A 22,132-nucleotide genomic window follows, 5' to 3' on the forward strand; every position below is an offset into this window, starting at 1 on the left:
TAATATATTTCCAACCTTCAAAGTGTTATATGACCCTATTTTTTTTTTTTTTTTTTCAGTTTTGCTACGCTATGATCTCAAATTGGTCACATTATTCAGATAATTTGATTATTTTTATTCATATTACATCATAACTTTAATATTTAGCTTTACTATTTTAGCTTTTTATCCTTCATAGTTATGCGACAGGAAGGGTGTGTAAAGGTGTCAGTTTGGTGCTACTACCACAGTAGTACATTTGAAATAAATTATGCGGATTTATCCGATTGTGTTTAGGTAAGTACTGAGCCTTTTCTCTTTCCCGAAGCAGAATAAGTCTATTAAACTTAAGTCTGCTTCTACAAGTCTAAAAGGAATTTTCCCCGGCTGTCATTTAGGCAAAGTGGATTTAAGTTGCTCGTGTTCCCTGATGATTATTTCCTGGTAATCTGACTCAAAACTAAACGTAATGAAGGTATTTTAATTATTAAAGCCTTTTAGGCGCAAGTTGTGTGTACTTGTTGCCTAGAGACGGTCGCCACGGATAACAAACCCCGGAAAAACCAGCTCAGCTCAGAAGGTTCAAGAATTCCGGTGAGTAAGATCGAAGTGACGAAACATTTCAGCTAAATTTAAACATTACAATATTTTTCAGATTTAGATCTAGAAAACATAAAAGGGGGTATCCAGATTCAGAGGGGGAAAACAATAAATATTCAAATGAGCTGGTCAATGTTGGTATTTTCGAACATTGAAGTACATTTAATCAAGGGCAGCACTTCGTTCCACATTTTGGCTATTTTAGCCTACTTGACTGTTTTTATCTTGTTGCATTTTCTGATTCCGCTCTATTGCGTTTAATGCTGTACTCGTTCATTAATAACTCGTACAGTGCTCAAGAAACTACCTGGTACCAGACCCACCTGGCCTTTTTGACGGCCACGTCTGGCCCATGTACCTGAAACATAAAATCAGTTAATTACAGATAAATCGGGGAGACAGCTGGTAGAAAGTTTTGGTTCATTTTTGATCCTTTATTCATGCACGTACATAATAAAAAGTCAAATATGATCTTCCTTTGAACTTGTTTCTACTTTTTGCTAAAATGTTATTTGGAAAAAGAATTGCAAAGGTAGTTTGTACTTTGATTTATTTATATTTTTTGCATGTTTTCCCGCTTTAAATAATAATAATTTATTTTCTTATATTTTTAATCTATCCTTTATTTATACAGGTAGTCCCACTGAGACTCAATGTCTCATTTACAAGAGAGACCTGTTTGAGAATAACAATAAAATTACAACCATAAAAGAAATAATTGTACGTGGTGGTGTAGCCTTTTAGACTCCAATAATTACTTAATTCCTAATATTTCACAAAGGTGTGTCATCTTGTTCTTTCAGCTGCTCCCTTTAGCAGTAGATCATCTGTGTCCATCTCATCAACTCCCTAATATCCTCCTCTGTCACACCAACCCTCTGCATGTCCTCCTTTACTCCACCCATGAATCTTCTCTGTTGTCTTCCTCTTTTCTTCCTGCCTGGCCTGAATTATTTTGATTGCACAATCCAAATTATTTATAATAATTAAATTAAAAAGGTCCTTGATATTCTTACATGTTTTTGCAGTTGCTAAGAGGTGATGTAACTTTGAAAGGAGTATTTACACAGTGTAGTATCTGTTTATTTTCGTGCTTTTATCACTGATGTTTTATTAATGTTTCTGTTTCTGGCAGCCCGTTAAATCTCAAATCTGCATTTAGTGTTATTAAATACACAGGGATGGTTTGTTTGTAAGTATGGTTTATTAACACAAAGCACACTCATTCAAATATATATTGTAATAACATCTATCAGTTTACTTTGTCAGCATTTCATAATGATATTATAACTAACGCTCCAGATGGCGCACTTATATAATTAATACACTATTGGGTTTATTGTGTGCAGTTTTGATAGAGTCATAAAATCTAAAGTAGTTGATTAACTGCAATATAGTCACTGACACAAAACAGAGTAACAAACAATGCAATATTTACCTTGGATCAAAGCAAATTACTATTGTGATATTTAATAAAATGGAAACATTCAAAATAAAGAGCAAAATTTTGATGAGTTTTTATGATCGTTCAGATTTTTCAGGGGATATAATGCCATTATTTTGTAATAATATCAGTTTGTAATTGCTACTCATAACTGCACTTTTTTCTGGTAGTACCTTTGCACTGGTAATATATGTGTTGGTGTTTGATCTTCACAGAGACATAGAAAAAGATCCCCCACATTTAGCTGTACGTGAAAGATCCAGTGAATCTGGGCCTTGTTTCAGCAGAAATATGATGCCTTCACTAAATGCAAAGCCTGGCCTGCACCGCAGTGTGTCAGAGTGGACCAGCAACAATCAGCAGCTGTCTGCCACAGCTCAACACGAACGACACATTTCGAATGTCATCAGACAGGAAGGGAGGACACTACGCAACGAGACTAACTTTAAGGTGGGGTCTTGTTTTGTTGGCAGAGCTCAAAGGACACTGTCCACTGGACCATCCAACAATGTCCTTTCTTTCTCCACACGTTGTTAATAAAGCACCTTTTCTCCATAGACACGCTGGGATGAGACTGATACGTGTCGTAGGCTGAGTGACCGTGTTTGGGATGTTGCTCGGTGGAAGGAAGTGTTGGAAACTTGTGCTCAGAAAGTAGATGAAGAGATGGAGACTCTGACACTGGTGATTTATTCAGACTTTTTAAAAGCAGAGGTTGAATCTGTAGACTGTATAAGAAACACGGAAATACGGTAGCTGATATACTTCTTTGTCTAAAAAGTAAAGCCAACATTTCAGTGCCTTAAACCTGTTTTCTTTCTAATGACCAGCAGGTGGTGACACCATCTGGATGTGATAAAATCTCCTGACTCTTTATTTGGTTTAATAACTCAGCAAACATGTTCCTAATATGTTTAAGATCTCAGTCCCTGGTTTAAAGTCTTGTTTAACACAGCCTGATTTGCATTTTGTAAATGAAGCTCTCGTTTGGAGACAATAAATTGGGATGTGCAGAGCCTGAGTAGACTGTGCCTGTTATGATGATTTCTGATATGAGGTTCAGTTCTACGGTGGTGATCGCAGGGTGTGCACAGGTCAAGTGCCACTATGACCCTCCAGAAATTAACGAGGACAGGGGATGATCGTTCAGCTCTTTAATGGCAGATTTAGCGTGGGTGTGGGTATGTGTGTGTGTGTGGTTCTACAAACAGAATGGAAAATAGAACACAAATTACAATCAAATTATAGACAACAATAATCACCATATAACATATTACAGCCACATACTTGTCTTATAGGCCCTAATACTAAGCTGGCGGCTTTTACTTATAGTCTGAACCATATTTGACAACAAAGAAAATAAACATCTTCCCATCACTTAACTCTTGTGCCCCACTCACTTATGATGCCAACTAAAGAAGGCAAATACACATAACAAATCCCCAACTCAAACTGAACTCAGTTTGGCCTAGGCGAACTTAGCTTAGCTTAGCCCGCTTAGCTTAGCGATAACTTAGCTTATAGAAAATGTACAAACAGAGGACGTCCAGAGCAAGAAACATACAGGCTATCCTTCTTACACAAGAAATATCCTGTAACTCACCAGTCTTATGGACGCACACTCTCATTGAACCCACATAAACTGCTCCCGAGCATAACTTGTGATTCACACTGCCTTCATGAACACCATTTTCCATCCCAGTCAAACATTACTCACAAAACGGCCGCGCCCTCTAGTGGCGAGGCAGAAAACTGCATCACAGTCCTGCCTTCAGAACAGCCGCCCCCAAACTTGCCCTCGCAAGTTTGCAGAATGTCATTTACTGTCCATTTTGTTCTGGTACTGCAGGTAGTCGAATAAGGCGGCTCACTGGGCGTACGTAGGTACGGTCCTTTACGTCCACTTCTGCAGATCGGATCAAACCATCAGCTCCGGGGAATACCCTGTTGATCTTCCCAACAGGCCATGATGCTCTGGGAAGATGGGGATCCACTATCATCACCACAGTGCCCAGCTGGATCGGAGCAGTGTCTTTCTGCCACTTTGACCGTGTCTGCAGTGTAGGCAGGTAGTGGCGTATGAACTGTGTCCAGAAGCGATCGGATAACACCTGACAGGTCCTCCATGATCGTCGTCCAATGAGCTCTGAGTCGTGGTATATCACTTGGGGTAGGGAAGGGTCTAGCCGCCCCATCAGCAACAAATTTGGGGTAATGGGGTCTGGGTCAGCCACGTCTGATGACACGTACCCCAAAGGTTTCGAGTTGAGTATTCCCTCGATCTCGATCAACACTGTTTGGAGTATTTCCTCTTTTACAACCTGTGAGCCCAATGTGGAGGCCAGAGCTGCCTTTATGGACCTGATCTCTCGCTCCCAGGATCCTCCAAAGTGGGGAGAACTGGGAGGGTTAAATCGAAACTTGATCTGCTGCTCTGCTAACTTGCCTTGTAAAGAGGGATGCAGGGCTTTGAAAGTTTCCTGGAGCTCCCGATCCCCACCTCGGAAATTTGTTCCCTGGTCACACAGTATCTCAGCTGGTTTCCCACGACGAGAGACAAATCTTCTTAATGCCATTAGAAATGAGTCGGTGTTGATACTAGACAACACCTCAATATGAATGGCACGAGTCGTCAAGCATTTGAAGAGCAGGCCCCAGCGTTTTTCATTTCTCCGACCAACTTTCACCTGCATTGGCCCAAAGCAGTCGATGCCTGTTGAGAAGAAGGCTGGCTGATGTAATCGTAGGCGTGCAAGGGGAAGGTCAGCCATCTTTGGGTTGGCAGGTTGGGCTCTCCATTTTTGGCACTCAGGGCAGGAGCGCTGTTCGCTTCTTACGGCTTCACGGCCGCGAAGAATCCAGTATTTCCTTCTCAACTCTGCAAACAATCTCTCTGCTCCTGGGTGTTTCAAATCACTGTCAGCCTGTCGGATGAGTAGTCTGGTGACTGGATGTTTAGGGTCCAATACTACTGGATGTATCACAGCAGCTTCCAAATCATGGCATCGTCTGAGACGACCACCTACTCTTATGAGTTGAAGCGACTTATCAAATTCCGGGTCTAGGCAAAACAGACGGCTGGATGAGAGAACTGGTTTCCCAGTGGTCAGGCACTGGATCTCATCAGGGAAACTGTCTTTCTGAGCAGCTCTCAGCAGAATAAGCTCAGCCTCCTTGTAGTTCTCTGATGTGAGATTGTCACCAGCCGCCCCGTGAAGGCACCTGGCTGTTTCTTCCAAAAGCTTGCTAAAACTGGTAAACTGCTGTGCATCAGGCAGGGAGATAGAGTCAGTAGACACAGCTAAGCAAGTTATTGGTTTACGCTGCTCCTCAGCAAAGTCTGTACATGGTGTGGCTGGGTGCTCTGGCCACTGGTCTCGATGTAGCTGCAGAAACGGGGGCCCACATGCCCACCGGGACTGGACTGTGAGGTCTTGTAGCCTTTTACCCCTAGTTAGATCATCTGCCGGATTGTCATATGTTGTCACATAACGCCAAGACTGGCTGTCTGTCAGTTCCTGGATTTCAGCTATCCGAGTTCCCACGAACACCTTGAAATGACAGGACTCTGACTGGATCCATGTTAGGACAGTGGTGGAGTCTGTCCATAACACCACTCTGCATAGTGGTAGGGTGAGCTCTTTGGTCAGCAGGCTAGCAAGTTGAGCTCCAGTCAAGGCTGCACATAGTTCCAGACGTGGCATGGACATCTGCCGTTTAGGGGCCACCCTAGAGCGGGCAGTCAGGAAAGCAACTTCCACCTTTCCAGCAGCATCTTCCGTCCGTAGGTAGGCAACGCTTCCATATGCTTGTTGAGATGCATCGCAGAAGATGTGCAACTCACGCCTACTGTCAGATTTGTCCAGCTCTGGGCTTACATAACAACGTTGTAGACTAATGTCGTCCAGATGTTGCAGCTCAGCCTCCCATTCGTTCCATGCCGAGAGCAGGTCACTTGGTAACAGGGGGTCATCCCACTCACGCTTTTTGTCCCACAGCTGCTGGACTAGTACCTTCGCCCTCGTTGTGAAGGGGACGAGAAACCCTAGTGGGTCATACTGACTCGCCAGAACCCGGTAGATGTTTCTCATGGTAGGAGGATTCCTCTCCAACTGCATGGACTTGTAGTGCAGAGTGTCAGAGCAGCACATCCAGCGCAAACCTAGAGCAGGTTCTTGAGGGTCCATATCAGTTTGATTCAGCCACTGTACGCTGCTCTCCGATCTTATTTCCTTTGGTAGATGGCTGATGAGATCTGGGGTGCTGCTGGCCCACTGTCTGAGCTCAAATCCTCCCTCCGATAATAGTGACCGTAGTTTGTCCACAACCTCTGTGGCCACATCTGGAGAAGAGAAGCTCTGTAACCAGTTGTCAACATAAAAATTCTTCTCAATGGAGTCACGCACGTCATCTCCCTGGTCACTGTGGTCATGGACGTGTCGCTGGAGTGCATAAATTGCACAGCACGGTGAGCATGTTGTCCCAAAGGGGAGCACCTGCCATTCATACACCTTGGGATGGGTGTCTCGTTGCAGATCGCGCCAGAGGAAACGTAGTAGTGGCCGGTCCTCAGGCAGTAGTCTCACCTGGTGGAACATCCCCTTGATATCACTGCTAACTGCGATGGAGCGTTCTCTGAAGCGTAGCAGCACACCAAGAAGAGAGGCCCCCAGGTTCGGGCCTGGTAAAAGCAGCTCGTTGAGGTTCTGATCCCTATAGGTGAATGAGCAATTAAACACCACACGGTTCTTTCCGTTGTGTGTCACCATGTGGTGGGGGATGAACCATGATTCTGTGGAGGCCCTCATTTCCTCCTCACTGATTTGTCTGACATAGCCTGCTGCTATCAACTTTGCCATCTCCGCTTGATAAGCTTTAGCCTTCTCTGGGTCTCGACTGAGGCGCTTCTCCGTGCCACGTAGATTGGGGAGTACTGCTTCAGGTGGCACCCGGAGTGTAGGCATATCACTGACACGCAGAAGGGGAGTTGAACATCTGTTTACTCCCTCGACATTCAGTCTTGTCGTCTTTGCCTCCAAAAGCCTCATAGCTTGCTCTTCCCTCCGAGACCGTGTCACTAGTTTCTCACTTCGATATGGGAGAGTGTCAAGTTGCCAAAGCCTCTCTACTTGACTATGAAGCTCTGATTGAGGAGAGGCAGTTGAGAGGAAGAGGCACTGTTGTGGTTGAGCAGAGTGCTTAAGGGAGGGGATTGGTCCCTGTAGTACCCAACCAAGTCTAGTCTTGACTGCAGCTGGTCCTCCAGGTAAGCCTAGGCGCACAGGTTTGATGGGCGTTACTAGGTGAGGACAGTCAGAGCCGATCAGAAGGAGTGGCTGGGCATTTGTGAAGGGCTGCAAGGGAAGCCTTCTCAAGTGTCTATATTTCTGTTGAAGTGCCTTCACAGGGTAGGAATGTTCAGCCAAGCCTAGGTCATCTGCTGTGAAGGCTCTCTCAATGGTGAATGTTCTGGATGGTTGGCTGGCAGGGGAGACTTTGACTGTCACTGATGCGCCATGCAAGGTTCTCAATCCTTGTCTCACCGTACGTAGAGTAAGACTCTCTGCCGTGCCCTGTAACTGCAGTCTTTGAGTGGCCTCAGGGAGAAGGATCGTCCTCTCAGATCCATCATCCAATATGGCGAATGTCTCCAGGGTGTGCTCACCGTTCTGCAGCAGCACTTTGGTTATCTTCAGAAGTACTTGGCTACAGCCAGCACGCCGGTCTAGATAAAGTACCTCAGTAGATGGTTTACTCCCCAGCTCAGCGACGTGTTCCATTGGTGGATTGGGTGCAGCAGGTCTGAGATTCACTTCATGCAGGGCCTCTAGGTGTTTTCCCCTGCATGTCTTACACTGCACTTTAAGTCGACACTGAGCGGCCTGGTGGTGCCGCCCACAACGCCAGCAGCGATTGTTGGACTTAATCCAAGTTGATTTCTGCTCCTTAGTCAGCATCTTGAAGTTGACACATTGATCTAGGAAGTGCAGAGTGTTATTACAATATGGACAATAAGCTGTGTGCTTGTCTTGGACCTCAGAAGTGGAAGGGGTTGTGGCTGAGGACCTTTGGGGGGCAGTGTTGTGTGTTGCACCATGCAGCACGGTGGTAGTCCTTTTGGTGGCTCGTTTATCTCTTTTCATGCTGCTCCTGTCTCTCGAGCTCTCCTCTACCTTCTCTGTGTGATCTCCGCCCTCTTGAATGACCAGCTCATACTCCAGCCACTCTGCAAAGTCTCTCAATGATGGTATTCCATCTTTCTGTGGGTAAAGGTAGCGGCGGAAAGCAGCACGTAGGTCTTGGGGTAGCTTTCGTGTCAGTCTAGCAACATGAGACCCGCATTGCAGCTCTATGTGTCCATCTTCCCCAAGTTGCTCTAACATGCCGACCAGAGCACGGACTCTCAGTGCAAACCTTCTGAATCCAGTTGTGTCACCTGGGCGGATGCTGGGCTCATCCATAAGCTCTGCTATCCTCTGCAGTGACAGCTGGTGCGGCTGACCGTAATGTTTAATGAGCGAGGCCATCGTGTCAGAGTAGGGGTGAGGTGAGTTACTGTAGGAGTCAGCAATTAAAAGAGCTTCCTCAAATTTAAGGTGGTCACATAAGACCTGATATTTGAACCTCTCCGTTGCATCAAAGGGGAGAATATTGTCTAGGGCAAGCCTTAATCTAGCAAACTGCCTGGGATCACCCTGCGTGAACTCTGGGATGGAGGGCGATGGTCCTCTGTAGGTCTTCTCCTTTACACCTATGGCTGTAGTGGGAGCCAGCACTTGTTCTGGGGGGAGCATGTTCGCGTCGAAACTAGGTCCAGCTAGTGATTGAGATAAGGGGGTGGACTGTGGCGCACGAGGCTGAAACTCAGGAGCTTCAGTGGCTGAGGGTTGCTGTAACTGTAGCTCTTGTAAGCGTTGGCTAAGCTCTTGTGCAATGGCTGGTAGCGGTGGAGGTGGAAGAGACTGTACCTCTGGTAGATCAGGATGATCTCTTGGGAGAAAAACTGGAGGTGGTGGTACTGGCCATTCTTCAGCTGCATCCTGTGTGTAGGATATATTGTGCTGCTCTGGTCTCAGGGGAAAAGGCTGTGTAGTTAGAGGTGTGGAGACCCAAGTGTTATCAGCTGAAATGTAGCCCCCTGGTTGCTGGGCAGAACGTAAGCGGGTGGATTCCAACGTGCTGACATTACGAGCCATCTGCCTCCTCATGTCTCCTACCATCATCTGAAGTTGCCTGTTGTCCTTCTGCAGTTGCTGCACAATGTTCATGAACTCCTGAGGGATGCTGGATGACACTGGAGTCTGTCCTGCAGCTCCAATAGAACCAGGAGTCTGGGTGAGGGGCGTCATCTTGGCGTATCCCTCTCTAGCCTGCTGTTGCTCCAATGTAGCAGTGGGTGGCAGTGTGTAGCCTTCATACTGAGTCATCCATCCTGGTGGTCGCACAGCCCTCCGTGGACGTGCACCTGCTCTCTGGGGGTCATAATCCATCTTCACTCTGTAATCACCTATCCGGCTCGAAGGACCAATTTTGTTATGATGATTTCTGATATGAGGTTCAGTTCTACGGTGGTGATCGCAGGGTGTGCACAGGTCAAGTGCCACTATGACCCTCCAGAAATTAACGAGGACAGGGGATGATCGTTCAGCTCTTTAATGGCAGATTTAGCGTGGGTGTGGGTATGTGTGTGTGTGTGGTTCTACAAACAGAATGGAAAATAGAACACAAATTACAATCAAATTATAGACAACAATAATCACCATATAACATATTACAGCCACATACTTGTCTTATAGGCCCTAATACTAAGCTGGCGGCTTTTACTTATAGTCTGAACCATATTTGACAACAAAGAAAATAAACATCTTCCCATCACTTAACTCTTGTGCCCCACTCACTTATGATGCCAACTAAAGAAGGCAAATACACATAACAAATCCCCAACTCAAACTGAACTCAGTTTGGCCTAGGCGAACTTAGCTTAGCTTAGCCCGCTTAGCTTAGCGATAACTTAGCTTATAGAAAATGTACAAACAGAGGACGTCCAGAGCAAGAAACATACAGGCTATCCTTCTTACACAAGAAATATCCTGTAACTCACCAGTCTTATGGACGCACACTCTCATTGAACCCACATAAACTGCTCCCGAGCATAACTTGTGATTCACACTGCCTTCATGAACACCATTTTCCATCCCAGTCAAACATTACTCACAAAACGGCCGCGCCCTCTAGTGGCGAGGCAGAAAACTGCATCACAGTCCTGCCTTCAGAACAGTGCCCTATAGTGGAAATGTCAGCTTGCCTCTCGCTAATCTTTGATTTCAAAATCCAAGATGGCCCCAGTATGACTGAGAGGTGCCTTTGTCCATTTTGTACATGTGCACATGTGTCATACTTAAAGAAACATCTAGGTGTTTCTTTGTCAAGTGCTCATAAAATCTTTACTCCTGGTCTCTGAGATAACTTTCATTTATGTGGGCTTCACGCTGGTGTCAGTCCAAAGAGCACACCGAGCAAGCTTTGGCTGCCACTGCTGTTCCTCTGGAGGTCACCACTGAATGCCTGACACTGAGGGAGGGACGGCAAGGGCACGAGCTGGTAACGGACCCCGTGGACGAACAGCTGAAGAAAGAGGTGGAGCTGATTGAAAGAGTGCAGCAAGTTCTGCAGCAGCACACTAGCAGGGCCTTTGAGCAGCTATGGTACGTTTCTGTTTTCCACTGCTGAAAATGCATGTTGACTTTAGCCAACTTCTAAGCTCCTCCCTTTTTCCTGGTTGCTAAGCATTCTGCAGGAGGTGCGGCACCAGCTGACTGCTGATCTCCAGAACAAGATGGATGCTCTGGATATTGACATGTCCTGTCTGTCACTTACGATAAAATCGCCCCACATCTCCCTAAAGACCAACCCGACTCGCATACCATCAGGGTAATCTTCAGATGAGGGTGTGCATGAAATATGAAGTATGCAGATCATAAAATGCTAGTGTATGATATAATTATTATCATAATTAAAAGATTGGTTGAATATTACTCCTCATTTGCTAAACTATGGAAATTCAATTCAACTTCAGTTACATAGAGCCAAATCACAACAAGGTGTTAGAACTTTTCATAAAGCTTTTGTAATATATACTTTTTTACATGAAATTTATATACAAAATTTGTTCTTTTACACACAAAAACCATAACTACTGAGTGTCACTGTAATATTGTGTATTATGCATTTTTGTGATGCTTGGTTACCGCTGTCTATTTAAACCGTATCATTCATAGCAGCTACTACTGTTATAACTGCTGTCTTTGGTGTAGCTCCTCCACCCCCCAGGAGTGGGTCCAGTTCAGCCAGCATAATGTGGCTCGTGCCCATGAGGCGATGCAGGTTTCCCAGCAAATAAGGGAGGATATGAACCTCACCCGAGCACAGGTAGGTGGTTTGCAACTAGTAGGAGTTCTTGAATATGACTTATTATACGACCAAGTACTATTCAAGTATTTTATTTAATTAAAAAAAATTAAAAAATGATAACCACCTAATGACTTTAATATTCATTAAACTGTGCACAAATATTGGTGCAACCCTCTCTCTGTGCTCAGTCTGTGTTCTCCAGATTTGACAAATGTTTATTTAATGATTAAAAGCTTTTTATGCACACATCATAGATCCATGTTTAAAAGCTTAAATTAAAGAGGAGATATGTAGTTACCACATTTATTAATCACAAAGATGCGCTTTGTGTATTAAATGTGTGTATTATATTTTTATTTTGTTAAAAAAAATCTTCTGATGTCACATTTAATTTAAAAATCATTGATATTCTAGGCAGTTTTAATCTATGGGATAAAGGTTTTACTTACATGTTAATAAGAACATTGTTTCACATGTCGGTGTTTGAACACCCGGGGGCGCTGCAGATGGTTAAAGGATTTCTTTAATTTGATTAATTTATTTTTATTTTGGTTTTCTTATATTGTCCACTAATCTTGCTTAGAGTAGGTGGGGCATATTTGCTGTTAATTTCTTTCTTTCTTTTTATTTCGTAGCTGCAGAATGAGTTGGAGACTCAACGCAGAGCCACAGAGTTTGCTCTCCGCAAACGTAATCACCTTGAAGAGCAGGCCCGACATGAGCTGGAGTGGCAAATAAAAACTGTAAGATCTTATAAATAATAGCTGTTAGCAGCAGGGTGAGGGAGTATAGTTTGTCATCGCATGTTCCCACTGCCTGTACATCCGTCTGTAGACTGAGGAGGAAATGGCAGAAATGGAAATTGACATCCACGGGCTGGATGCAGATCTGCAGGCGAAGACAGCCAACCTGAAGCTTGCTCACACCAGACTGGAGACCAGGACCAACAGGCCTAACGTGGACCTGTGCAGAGACGAGGTATATATCAGTTATATAGCAGCAGATGTGTCCCTGATTGCATTAGAAGTCTTTTCTCCTTTTATCGTGATGGTTTGCAGGTGCAGCACGGCCTCGTTAATGAAGTCCAGCAACTGGAGGCCACGATCGCAGCTCTGAAGCAGAAGCTCTCTGAAGCTCAGTGAGTCTTCATTTTTATTTGTGTGGCCAAACTAAGTAGTATTAACAATAATAATAATATATAAGTATTGTATATATTACACAAAACATATATGTGTTTGTGTAATATACTCTCAACCCTGTTTGGGAGTGTTGAAGCATCAGGGTAAGAATAGAGGTGGATGAAGTGATGCACTCATCAAGCCTGGTGCCTACTGCATAACCCTGTAAAGGAAGTGTTATGACTGGAGGTTGCTTCAGTTCAGCAGGTTGTAACTGAATGACGTTAAATGCCCGAAAAATTAGGTCAGCTTACTATTTTTCCACCAATTTCTTCCCTGATGGCACAGGTAAATTCCAAGATGACAATGTCCAGACCTTGAGAATCAGAGGGATGTGCTGGAGACAGAAGGGTCTGACTCTCCCATCACCAATATGAGATCTTATTGAAATCATACTATGTGTGGCATCATCACATCTCAAGCTTGTCCAGTTAAATAAATATTAGGTCCAATTATAGAATATGTATTCTATATATAATATAGAATATTAGATTGGGAAGTGTATAAACAATCTAATGGAAGAGAAACAGACAAGTTATAGAGTTACCGCTGAAATAACATAGGACTATAAAAATATATCTGTCACTCTTACAATCTTGAATATAAAGAGAAATACATTTTATGGATTTGTGATGTTTTAAAGTAATGATAAACCATAAAACCAAATTCAGAAGAACTTCTCGAGCATGCATGCCACCGGAGCTGATATTCATCCCTGCTCGCTGCTGTAATCCTCTCTCAGGCACTCTCTGCAGAAAATGAAGCTGCATCACTCCCGCATGCTGCAGGATCTTTCCAGAAAACAGGAAGCTCTGTCTCTGGAACAACGAAGCCTGAACACCCGCGCTCGCCTCACAGCAACCTCCAGCACCGACAATAAAAACTCGGCGCTCGTGGTCCCGCTGGCAAACTCCAGTGGGAGGAGCAACCTGCAGCTGCTGGCTCAGTGAGAAGATGGTCTGAATGTTTTTGAGGGAAAAAAATCGAATAGTTATTTTAAGTTTAATTTGTTTAACCCTGCAGTCATAAACAACCAATGGACACACAAAAATCTACTCACACTCTCAGTAAAAGTCTGGGCACAGTTCGCTTCACAAAGTAGTCCCGAAGAAAAAAAACAAACTTACTCCAGCTGCAACTTTTCTCCTCTTGTAAAATTATTCTCCTGACCTCTGTTTTGTGTGGTTAATTTGCATTTTTGTGTATCATAATCCAGCAAGAAATGATTGATTTATCATCTCTAAATTGTGGATTAAACAGTCTTTTGAGTAAAATAAAAATTCACTCTTCAAACTATATCCGGCATCATATAATTATCCAAAATTCACACGTGAAAGTGCACGTTTTCATGTCTGTTTGGTTCTTTTATGCTTTAATGGCTTTGTTTAGTTTTGCCACACTGTTTGATCAACTGACGCTGCTGGCAGCTTAAAAGCTGCAATAATGAGGGGAACTTTGACTCTGATAAAATAACCTGGTAAACAGCCTGCCTAAAATAATAAACCTCACCCGGCGCTGTAGTAAAGTCTTCAGATGGATGTGTTTGTGTCATTCACTGACTTTTTATGAGTCACCAGATGATCTCGGGTGAGCTGTTTTTAACAGATGTTTGGTGAGTAAGATGTGCTCAGATAAGAGAAAAAATTGTATGAAAATAACACTAAAAAACCAAAAAACCCTCCCATGTGAGACAAAAAAGAAGTTACTTTCTAGGACACGATTACTGCACCAGGTGCAAATTACACAGAAATAGTTCTTTCTGTGAAAGAAAGGTTCATTTTAAACACAGATAAACTGTTTACTGGTTAGCTTTTCAGTGCTTAACTCTCCATTTTTGCACAGCTGTGTTAAATTTCCCATTTCTTAATGTAGACATGATCTGTGATGCCCCTGTTTTCCCAATAATTGGAACCATTTTAAGCTGTTCTTTCCAGGAAATATCTCAGAAAAACATCAGAGCATAACTGAAGTATTTTAAATTTGTCAAGCAGTTAATTTTGGCAACACAACTACAACATAGTGAGCATTCGAATAGGTAATGGTGCTGCATTAATACCAATAACAGAAATGGAAGCGCTACCGGAGAAAATGACGCAAGACAGTGCAAACAGAAACGGCCTGAAAGGAAAAACAAAATCAGACTGGTAAATAAAAGCTGTGCTACTGTCACGTTCATTTAACAATACAGGAAAAGTGTCGTCAGTTCATTGCAAACATTCAGATCAAATATCCGAAGACTGGACGCTGTAGACGTTGGTTTTAAAGACTGGATCAATAGACTGATCAAACACCTAATAGCTGTGTTTTGAATGGCGGCAGCTCCATTCTTAGAAAAAAAAAATTGTCGAGTGAATTTTCTGCTCCATTTTCTTCACCAGCAGCCTCCCGCATGACACACCCACCTCGCCTAACACACTTTCCCACATGCACACACAGAACACCCACAATAAGGAAAACACCGTCCACCATAAAACTGTTCAAAGTGCCTTCATGTCACAAACAAATCACCATTTCCCAAAGCCCAACCCATCCTCTGCTCGCACTAACCATCGGTTTTCAGCACATTTATGACTTTACTGCCTGGCCCTCCAGTTCATTTACACAGCCTTGAATTTAAGAGGATGGGCATGTGCTTCCTGACAGGTTGAATTATTCTGAATCATTTCACTTAAGGGCCCAGATGCTAACTGTCTGTTGCCCTTCACTGAGAAGGCAATTAAGGTGGCCTGGTGCCGGCTAAATGCCCCCTAGCTTCTGCATGGGTGAGTACGTCTTGTTATCTGCATCTCTGTCATGATGTCGTATGAACCTCGTCCCCCTGTGTGCCCATACACATCCTCCCATTTGTGGCCACCACCTCTTTTTTTTTTTGGCATCACCTGTCTCTGTGCCTCAGACCTGCTTGTGCACATGATGGCGAGAGAAACCCGGCTCTTCTGCAGCCACTTTACCGCCTCGGAAAACATTCCAAACGGAGACTTTGCTGTTTTAAAGACGTTGTAGATAAACGGAGAGGACAAAAGGTCAGCAGTGTGCATATTTCCAGGCAGGACTTTTCTTCAACCTTCAAACTATGTCATGGTAAACTGGAGGCGGTGCTACCAGTTTAGTGAACTCATCTGAAGAGATGCAGCTGGCTGTCAAGGACTGCATTGCTCTCATCATCTACATCTTGACCTTTCTGCTCGGCCTTCCTGCCAACCTGCTCGTCTTCTTTGTGTACATGCGCAAGGCTCGTAAACATGGTGCCACACCCAACGTGGTCTACGCCCTCAACTTGTGTCTGGCCAACTTGGGGCTGTTAGTCTGGCTGCCTGTCAAGACTCTGGAGACTTTGCTTCAGGACTGGAGGCTGCCTGCTCCCGTGTGTCTTGTCTACAACTTCTTCCTCTTCTCGTCCCTGTATGGCAGCTGTCTGTTCATCACTGCTGTAACAGCGGGTCGTTACTTCAGCATAGCATTCCCGATTGTCTACAAGAGATGGCGCTGTGCTCGTAACTCCTGCATCATCAGCGCTGTCTTGTGGCTGTTGGTGGTGCTACACCTCAGCCCTGGCGTGATGGTCGAAGAAGGGGGGTTTTTTGTTTCCACAGGTAATAACTCCTCAGTTTGCTATGAAGTTTTTAGTGCGTCCCAGCTGGCCGTGCTGCTGCCACTCCGCCTGGAGATGGCCATCACCCTGTTTCTTTTGCCTCTGATTGTGTCAACTTTTTGCACGATGCGCTGCGTCACGCTGGTGTGGCGCTCGAAATTGTCCCCCATGGGAAAAAGAAGAGTGCTGGCTGTTGCGCTGTCCACGCTCGCTGTGTTTGTGGTTTGCTACGCACCCTACAACGCCTCACACGTCGTGGGGTTTGTGATGGGGGAGAACGTGAAGTGGAGGACGTACGCTATGCTGACGAGCACCTGTAACGTATTCCTGGACCCTGTGGTCATGCTGATGCTATCTCCAGTCATGTCAAGAGGCATCTTGGGAAGAATCTGTGGACGGCAAAGCCAGTTCAGCCACAGGGGGGGTTCTCGGTACCGGTGTAAAGCCGTCAGTGAAGCTTCAAAAGTTAGACCACCAACTGTCCCATCTGAGGGGAGCAAACCTGGGGCTTAGATGACCTGAGAGTGTCACAAGGAGACTGTGCAACAAATTCAAAAGAAGAAATGGTGCAAAAACATTTAGTCTGATATGACCACTCTTCATGTACCAGTAACCTCTGCAAACAGACCCAGTAAACCTCCTCCACACTGACTGTCCAGCTACATGAAGTTAATTCAGAGCTGACTGACTTCTTCAAAGCTTTGTGTCGTCAGGCGTTAACGACCTGTTTAGACCAAATGTTTCTAAAGAAAAGAGATGATGTAAAAGCCTATTTTGCAGACTGAATACAGCTGTAAGGTACTGCTGTGTCACATGTAATGTTTTGCTGATTCTTGTAACATCCTTGTTTTGGATTAAAATGATGTGTGGATAGTATGTGAAATCATTGTTTTTGACCAGGCACACTGTGTATGTTTAAACATTTTATTTCAGATTTCATGAGGAATGTTTATCGGCTGATTTTAAATGGCTCCATCTGGTGTCTCAAGCTGTAAAAGCTCACTTTAAAATCTGTCATGTTTTGGAAAGTGTTCAGTATTATAAGACATTTCTCACAGGTGAAGCTAATCACAACACAGCTGCCTTGATTTTCAGTGGCAGAATTATCAGCACGGCAACATGAAACAAATCTTTAATGTTATTAGTTACACCTGTGTGTGTGTACATGTTTAGATATCTTTTTGAGGACAGAATATGCCTTTTTCCCAATAAGTGACTATTAGTCCCCACTACTTGTGGGGACTAATAGTCACTTATTGGGAAAAAGTGCCCTTCCCCTCAAGTTTGAAGGCACTTTTGAGGCTCAAAATGTGTTTTTAGTGTCAGGGTTACAATTAAATTATGGTTAGGTTTAGTCTAAGGGTCAAGGTTAGGGTAAGTGTCTGGGGAAAGCATTATGTTAAAAACATGTCCTCACTAAGATATGAAAACGAGTTTGTGTGTGTGTGGCGTGTGTGTGTGTGTGGCGTGTGTGATGTGTGTTCTGTGTGTGTGTTTTAAACAGCTTTTTGATAAACTTTAATTATCAAAAATATGATGTCTGAAATTAATTACATTTAAATGAACATCATAAATTTTTTGTTTGTGCATAAATTGATCAGTTCCTGAAAAGTTGAGTCTCTTGACTAATAAAGCAGTGTGTTTACAAATGTGTTGTGTTGTTTGTCTTTTCAGAAAATTTAAAATAATAAATCTGACTTGTGATCAATCACGGGTGACTTTAATGCAAAGTTGGAGATGAGAGGTAAGTCTTGGATCAAGAAATAAAAGCGGTCAGCATCTTATTGGACAGATAAAGCAAAATCACTATATCATTGGAAATAGATGACATTGCCTTCAGTGAAAGCTTGTAAAGTGTATCCGGGGGCAGACTCTTGTAGTGATCGTAGTCCATTTCGCTTTAAGAAAACAAAGAAAGTCCTAGATGCCTACAATACCTGTCCTCATGTAAGTATGGATATTAAACAAGAAACCTATGAACACCATCAGTTCAGCAGAGATGTGAGTCATCGTGCACTGACAGACTGACTAATGAAGACGTCTTAAAAAGAGCAAAACAACTTTGTAAAAATATAATGATTGAATAAAGATTCCCATTATAATAGATATGTTTCATCACAGGACACATATCCCTCTAATGGGATAACTACACTCCTCACAGCAGAACAGTGTTAGGGTCAAGTTTTCTCTTTAGTTTGTCACCTTTGTGAGACCCTGTGTCCTCATCCTGAACCTTATACTTCCTCCTGGTCAATAAAGTAATAATAATAATAATAATAATGGATTGCATTCATATAGCGCTTTTCGAGACCCTCAAAGCACTTTTACAATTCCACTATTCATTCACTCTCACATTCACACACTGGTGGAGGCAAGCTACACTTTAGCCTCAGGGCAGCTGTGGCTAAAGTGTGCTATACTTTGGTGACTTTATTGTCTGATGCTGTAAATAAACCCGTTGTCTTCATATGAGGACATTAAAAATTACTAATGTTATTAACGTTCAAAAAAGATGCTTAGAGTTACACCAATCAGGTAACACTAATCCCAAATAGCTAGTAGAAATTAAAGATCCTTCCTAAACAATAGCTTGGGTCTCAGGAAACACCTGTTTTGTTATAGCATGCTAAAAGAACATAGACTGTTTAAGTAAATACACTACACACATATGATAATACTTAAATAAAGAGATATGTAATACATACATATCTCAGTTATAAATTATGCTGTACTTTTGTGTTTAATAAATAAAAAATAATAAATTAACAGACTTCCAACCAATATGTATTAAGTAAAATAAATAAATACAAACAATGCAAAGTAAAAATAAAAAATTATAACATACAGACTAAAACACAATTAAAACACACGTGTTGATAAGCTTCTGTGTTCCTCTTGGATAACCTGCATGCAAAGGTTTTAGTGGAAAATTTCCAAATAAACACTCGGACTCTTGGCTCGCGTTCAGCGCTACTGTATACGAGCCACCGCATGATAAACACATCTGGTCTTAATGTGCCTATAATGTTCAGCTTCCACTTATGCACATCAGACTGGGGTCATCTGACGCTGTCCTGCACATAAATCCTTGTTGTTTAGAGATTTGATGTGCTCTGAAGTGATATAAAAAGAGAGGCTGGTGGGAGGGGTTGAGACACAAACACACCCAGTGTTAGAGCACAGCGGAGCTGAAGGACTAAGTGGGCAGCAGACTGATCACATCACGTCAGGTAAACCAAACCATCTGTGTCTTTATCATGTTTATTTAATCCCTATTATTGAATTTTTGGTGCCGTATATGACATCAAAAATGACTCAAAGTCATACTTTCAGGTAAATCTGGAAATGAATAGAAAAGTGAGGATTTAGAAACATTTTAAAAAGTGTAACCAGCTTACAGCCGTTGTTCATGTATTATATGCGTTTCATATTTTTGTTTTTAACTTTGCTGAAGTTATAAGTGAAATGCAATCAGGAATGTGACTGACAAGCTTCATGTTAGGCAACAGTAACAAGGCTCTTCATATTTTTAGAAAAAAATATTTTTCATTATTTTTAATAAACCCACCTTATTATATTTTACATTGCAAGCAGAGCTGGTTCTGCTACACTCCAGGTGTTAAACGTGGCCCAAAACTGGCCCACCTCACTGGATTGCTGAAAAATCATTAATTAACTCCAACGTTATCAGATCAGATCGAAATTTGTTGTATCCCAAGTTGCTTCATTAAGAATTCAATTCCATCGTCATTACTGGAGTCTGTACATGTTTTTTAATGTACATGTAATTGTCACAGACCCCACAGTTAATCCCTGTTCTCTGTTTGGTTTGTAGTTTTATTGATGGTTCAGGGTTTGTTTATCATTTATTCCAGAGCATCATGGGTCTTCAGTGTGTTTGTGGACTCATTATATACCTCTCTGTGTCACCTCTTCTGTTATGTTCATGCATGTTATATGTTTGTCCTTATTTCAGTGCAGCTCTTATTGATCCCCTGCTTTGTTTTGATAGTGTTTATCTCTTGTGCCCCTTCTTCCTGCATGATTACCCTGAAATATGTCTCATTTCTTTCCTGATATTTCCACTCCTCTGATTAGCAGTCTGTGTATAAATAGTCCTCCCCCCATCCTTTGTAGAGTTGTCTGCTGTTCTGCTGTGTATGTGTTCTTGTGTGGATTTTATTTGTCTTGCTTTTAGACTTCTACTTGGACTCTACTATTTTGTTTATTGGACTTTTAAATGGCTAGCTTTTGTTTATTGGAACTGCTCCTCTCTGTTTTGGGGTCCTCTCACTAAAGCCCCTGTGAGAGTAATGACAACAGACTAAATCTGGAAAAGACCTTGTTGAAATAGTGCTGCTTTATCTTAATCATGTATTTGTAAATGGATGGTTCAGTAAATGTTTGCTTGCTTTTACTTGTCACAAAAGCAGCTGGGATAACAGTTGTGAGTTTGGACAGTCATCGTGCCATAAAATGGAAATACGATGTACAAAATTTGGATTCATCACTCTATCGCACTTGCTTCAACTGATTTTCAGACCAGTTGTTGTGTAATTTGGCACACCTGTGCTTTTTCTCCCCTTTTCCCTCCTTTAAGACTGGCAGCCTAAGAGCTGAGACTATTTCTGATGGGGGTTTGGCAAAGAGTAAATGGATCAGCGCTCCCTAGTGAAACAATTAAAAACTAGTTGTGTAAACACAACACTGGTTCATCTCCTGAATTTGGTGCCTTCTTCTGCTTGAATGACTCATAGGTCAGTGTTAAAAGAAAACAAGAGAACAAAACACAAATAAACTAAACACTCCTCCCTCTGAAAATGGTTAGGCACAAGGACTGGACTGAAAGAAAAACTTTGAAAGATGAAACTTGAAGAAAACTTAAAGAAATCAGGGGTGGCTCAAAAAGAAGCACTTTTACGGCTTCTTTTTTATTTTGACTTGGATTTCAAAATTAGGTATCTTGTAGTTTAATGCACTTACAGATCTTTTTGTGGGATCCGACAACGAAAAAATGAAGAAAAGGAAAGTGTAGCTTCCTCTGCAAAACTGCAGCATTTTGCCAAAATGTGTTGATATAGAAAAAAATTTTTTGCTTTTTAAAAAAAGGTAAATTCTCTTCTCTGGTCGCAGCAGAGCAGAGAGAGGAAACAATCTTCCTCCTCTCTTTGTTAGTGCCTTGGCCTTTTACACGAGAAGTTCTGATTAATCATTTCCACCTACGCTGCGCCGAGCTTCTCAGCGGTTGCTGGGAGATGATGTTTGGAGAATGGTGAGAACGAAATGTCCAGAAGTTTATTAAATTTCCGCTGGCGAAGGAGAGACTGTAGGCGCAGAAGGATGACAATATTAGGGGCAGTCTTGTGATGTGATCAAACAGTCTGTTTCCAAGAGGTGAAGAGAGCTGCAGCACTACAGAGCACTCTGTGATGGAGAGGCTGGATTTCAAAGCCTGAGTGAGGTGAGTTTATCTCCAGCTAACTTCGGACGGGGCGTATTTTATTTCTGGATGTCTTTATATGCAGAAATTTTGTCCCACTTTCTCCATTTCTTTGACAATAAGATGTTGCAGGTAAATCTGAGCCAAATGGACTCAGATGTTTGTTACTTTTTAACAGTCAGCTTTAAAAGTCTGTGTGGTTAGAAAGTTTGGGGGAGTTTCTTTCTGATTGCAAAGAAGAATAAAAAGTATTTTATTCCTCTGTAGCAGAGAGCTCACCAGTTGCTCCAGTTCCTTTTTTTTTTGTTTCCCAGAAAAAACGTTGACACTTCATACACCACACTAATTCTGATGTTCTACTTTTAAATAAGAAAAAACAAATTTGTGCATCTTTAAATTCAAATGTTTTCTAGATGGTAAGGTAGCAATCAACTGATGTGTTAGAATATTCCACTGTGGATTTTTTTCTTTTCTTTTACGGAAATTAT

At 42.6% G+C, this 22,132-nt stretch overlaps 2 protein-coding genes across 2 annotated transcripts; both read left to right on the forward strand.

Moving 5' to 3' along the window:
* Positions 1–2,314: 2,314 nt before the first annotated feature.
* Positions 2,315–13,562, forward strand: tekt2 (tektin 2). Its single transcript, XM_085346515.1, has 9 exons — positions 2,315–2,473; positions 2,582–2,707; positions 10,523–10,728; positions 10,811–10,954; positions 11,338–11,452; positions 12,070–12,177; positions 12,269–12,412; positions 12,493–12,572; positions 13,355–13,562. The coding sequence occupies exons 1-9, from the start codon at positions 2,315–2,317 to the stop codon at positions 13,560–13,562; spliced, it is 1,290 nt and encodes a 429-aa protein (XP_085202641.1).
* A 2,177-nt stretch (positions 13,563–15,739) lies between these two features.
* On the forward strand, positions 15,740–16,717 carry LOC146609381 (free fatty acid receptor 3). Its single transcript, XM_085346973.1, has one exon. The coding sequence runs from the start codon at positions 15,740–15,742 to the stop codon at positions 16,715–16,717; it is 978 nt and encodes a 325-aa protein (XP_085203099.1).
* Positions 16,718–22,132: the final 5,415 nt, after the last annotated feature.

Source organism: Diplotaxodon limnothrissa, linkage group LG22 (assembly GCF_057381915.1).
Source record: "Diplotaxodon limnothrissa isolate DT_005_m linkage group LG22, D_limnothrissa_male_GT1.1, whole genome shotgun sequence".
NCBI lineage: Eukaryota > Metazoa > Chordata > Actinopteri > Cichliformes > Cichlidae > Diplotaxodon > Diplotaxodon limnothrissa.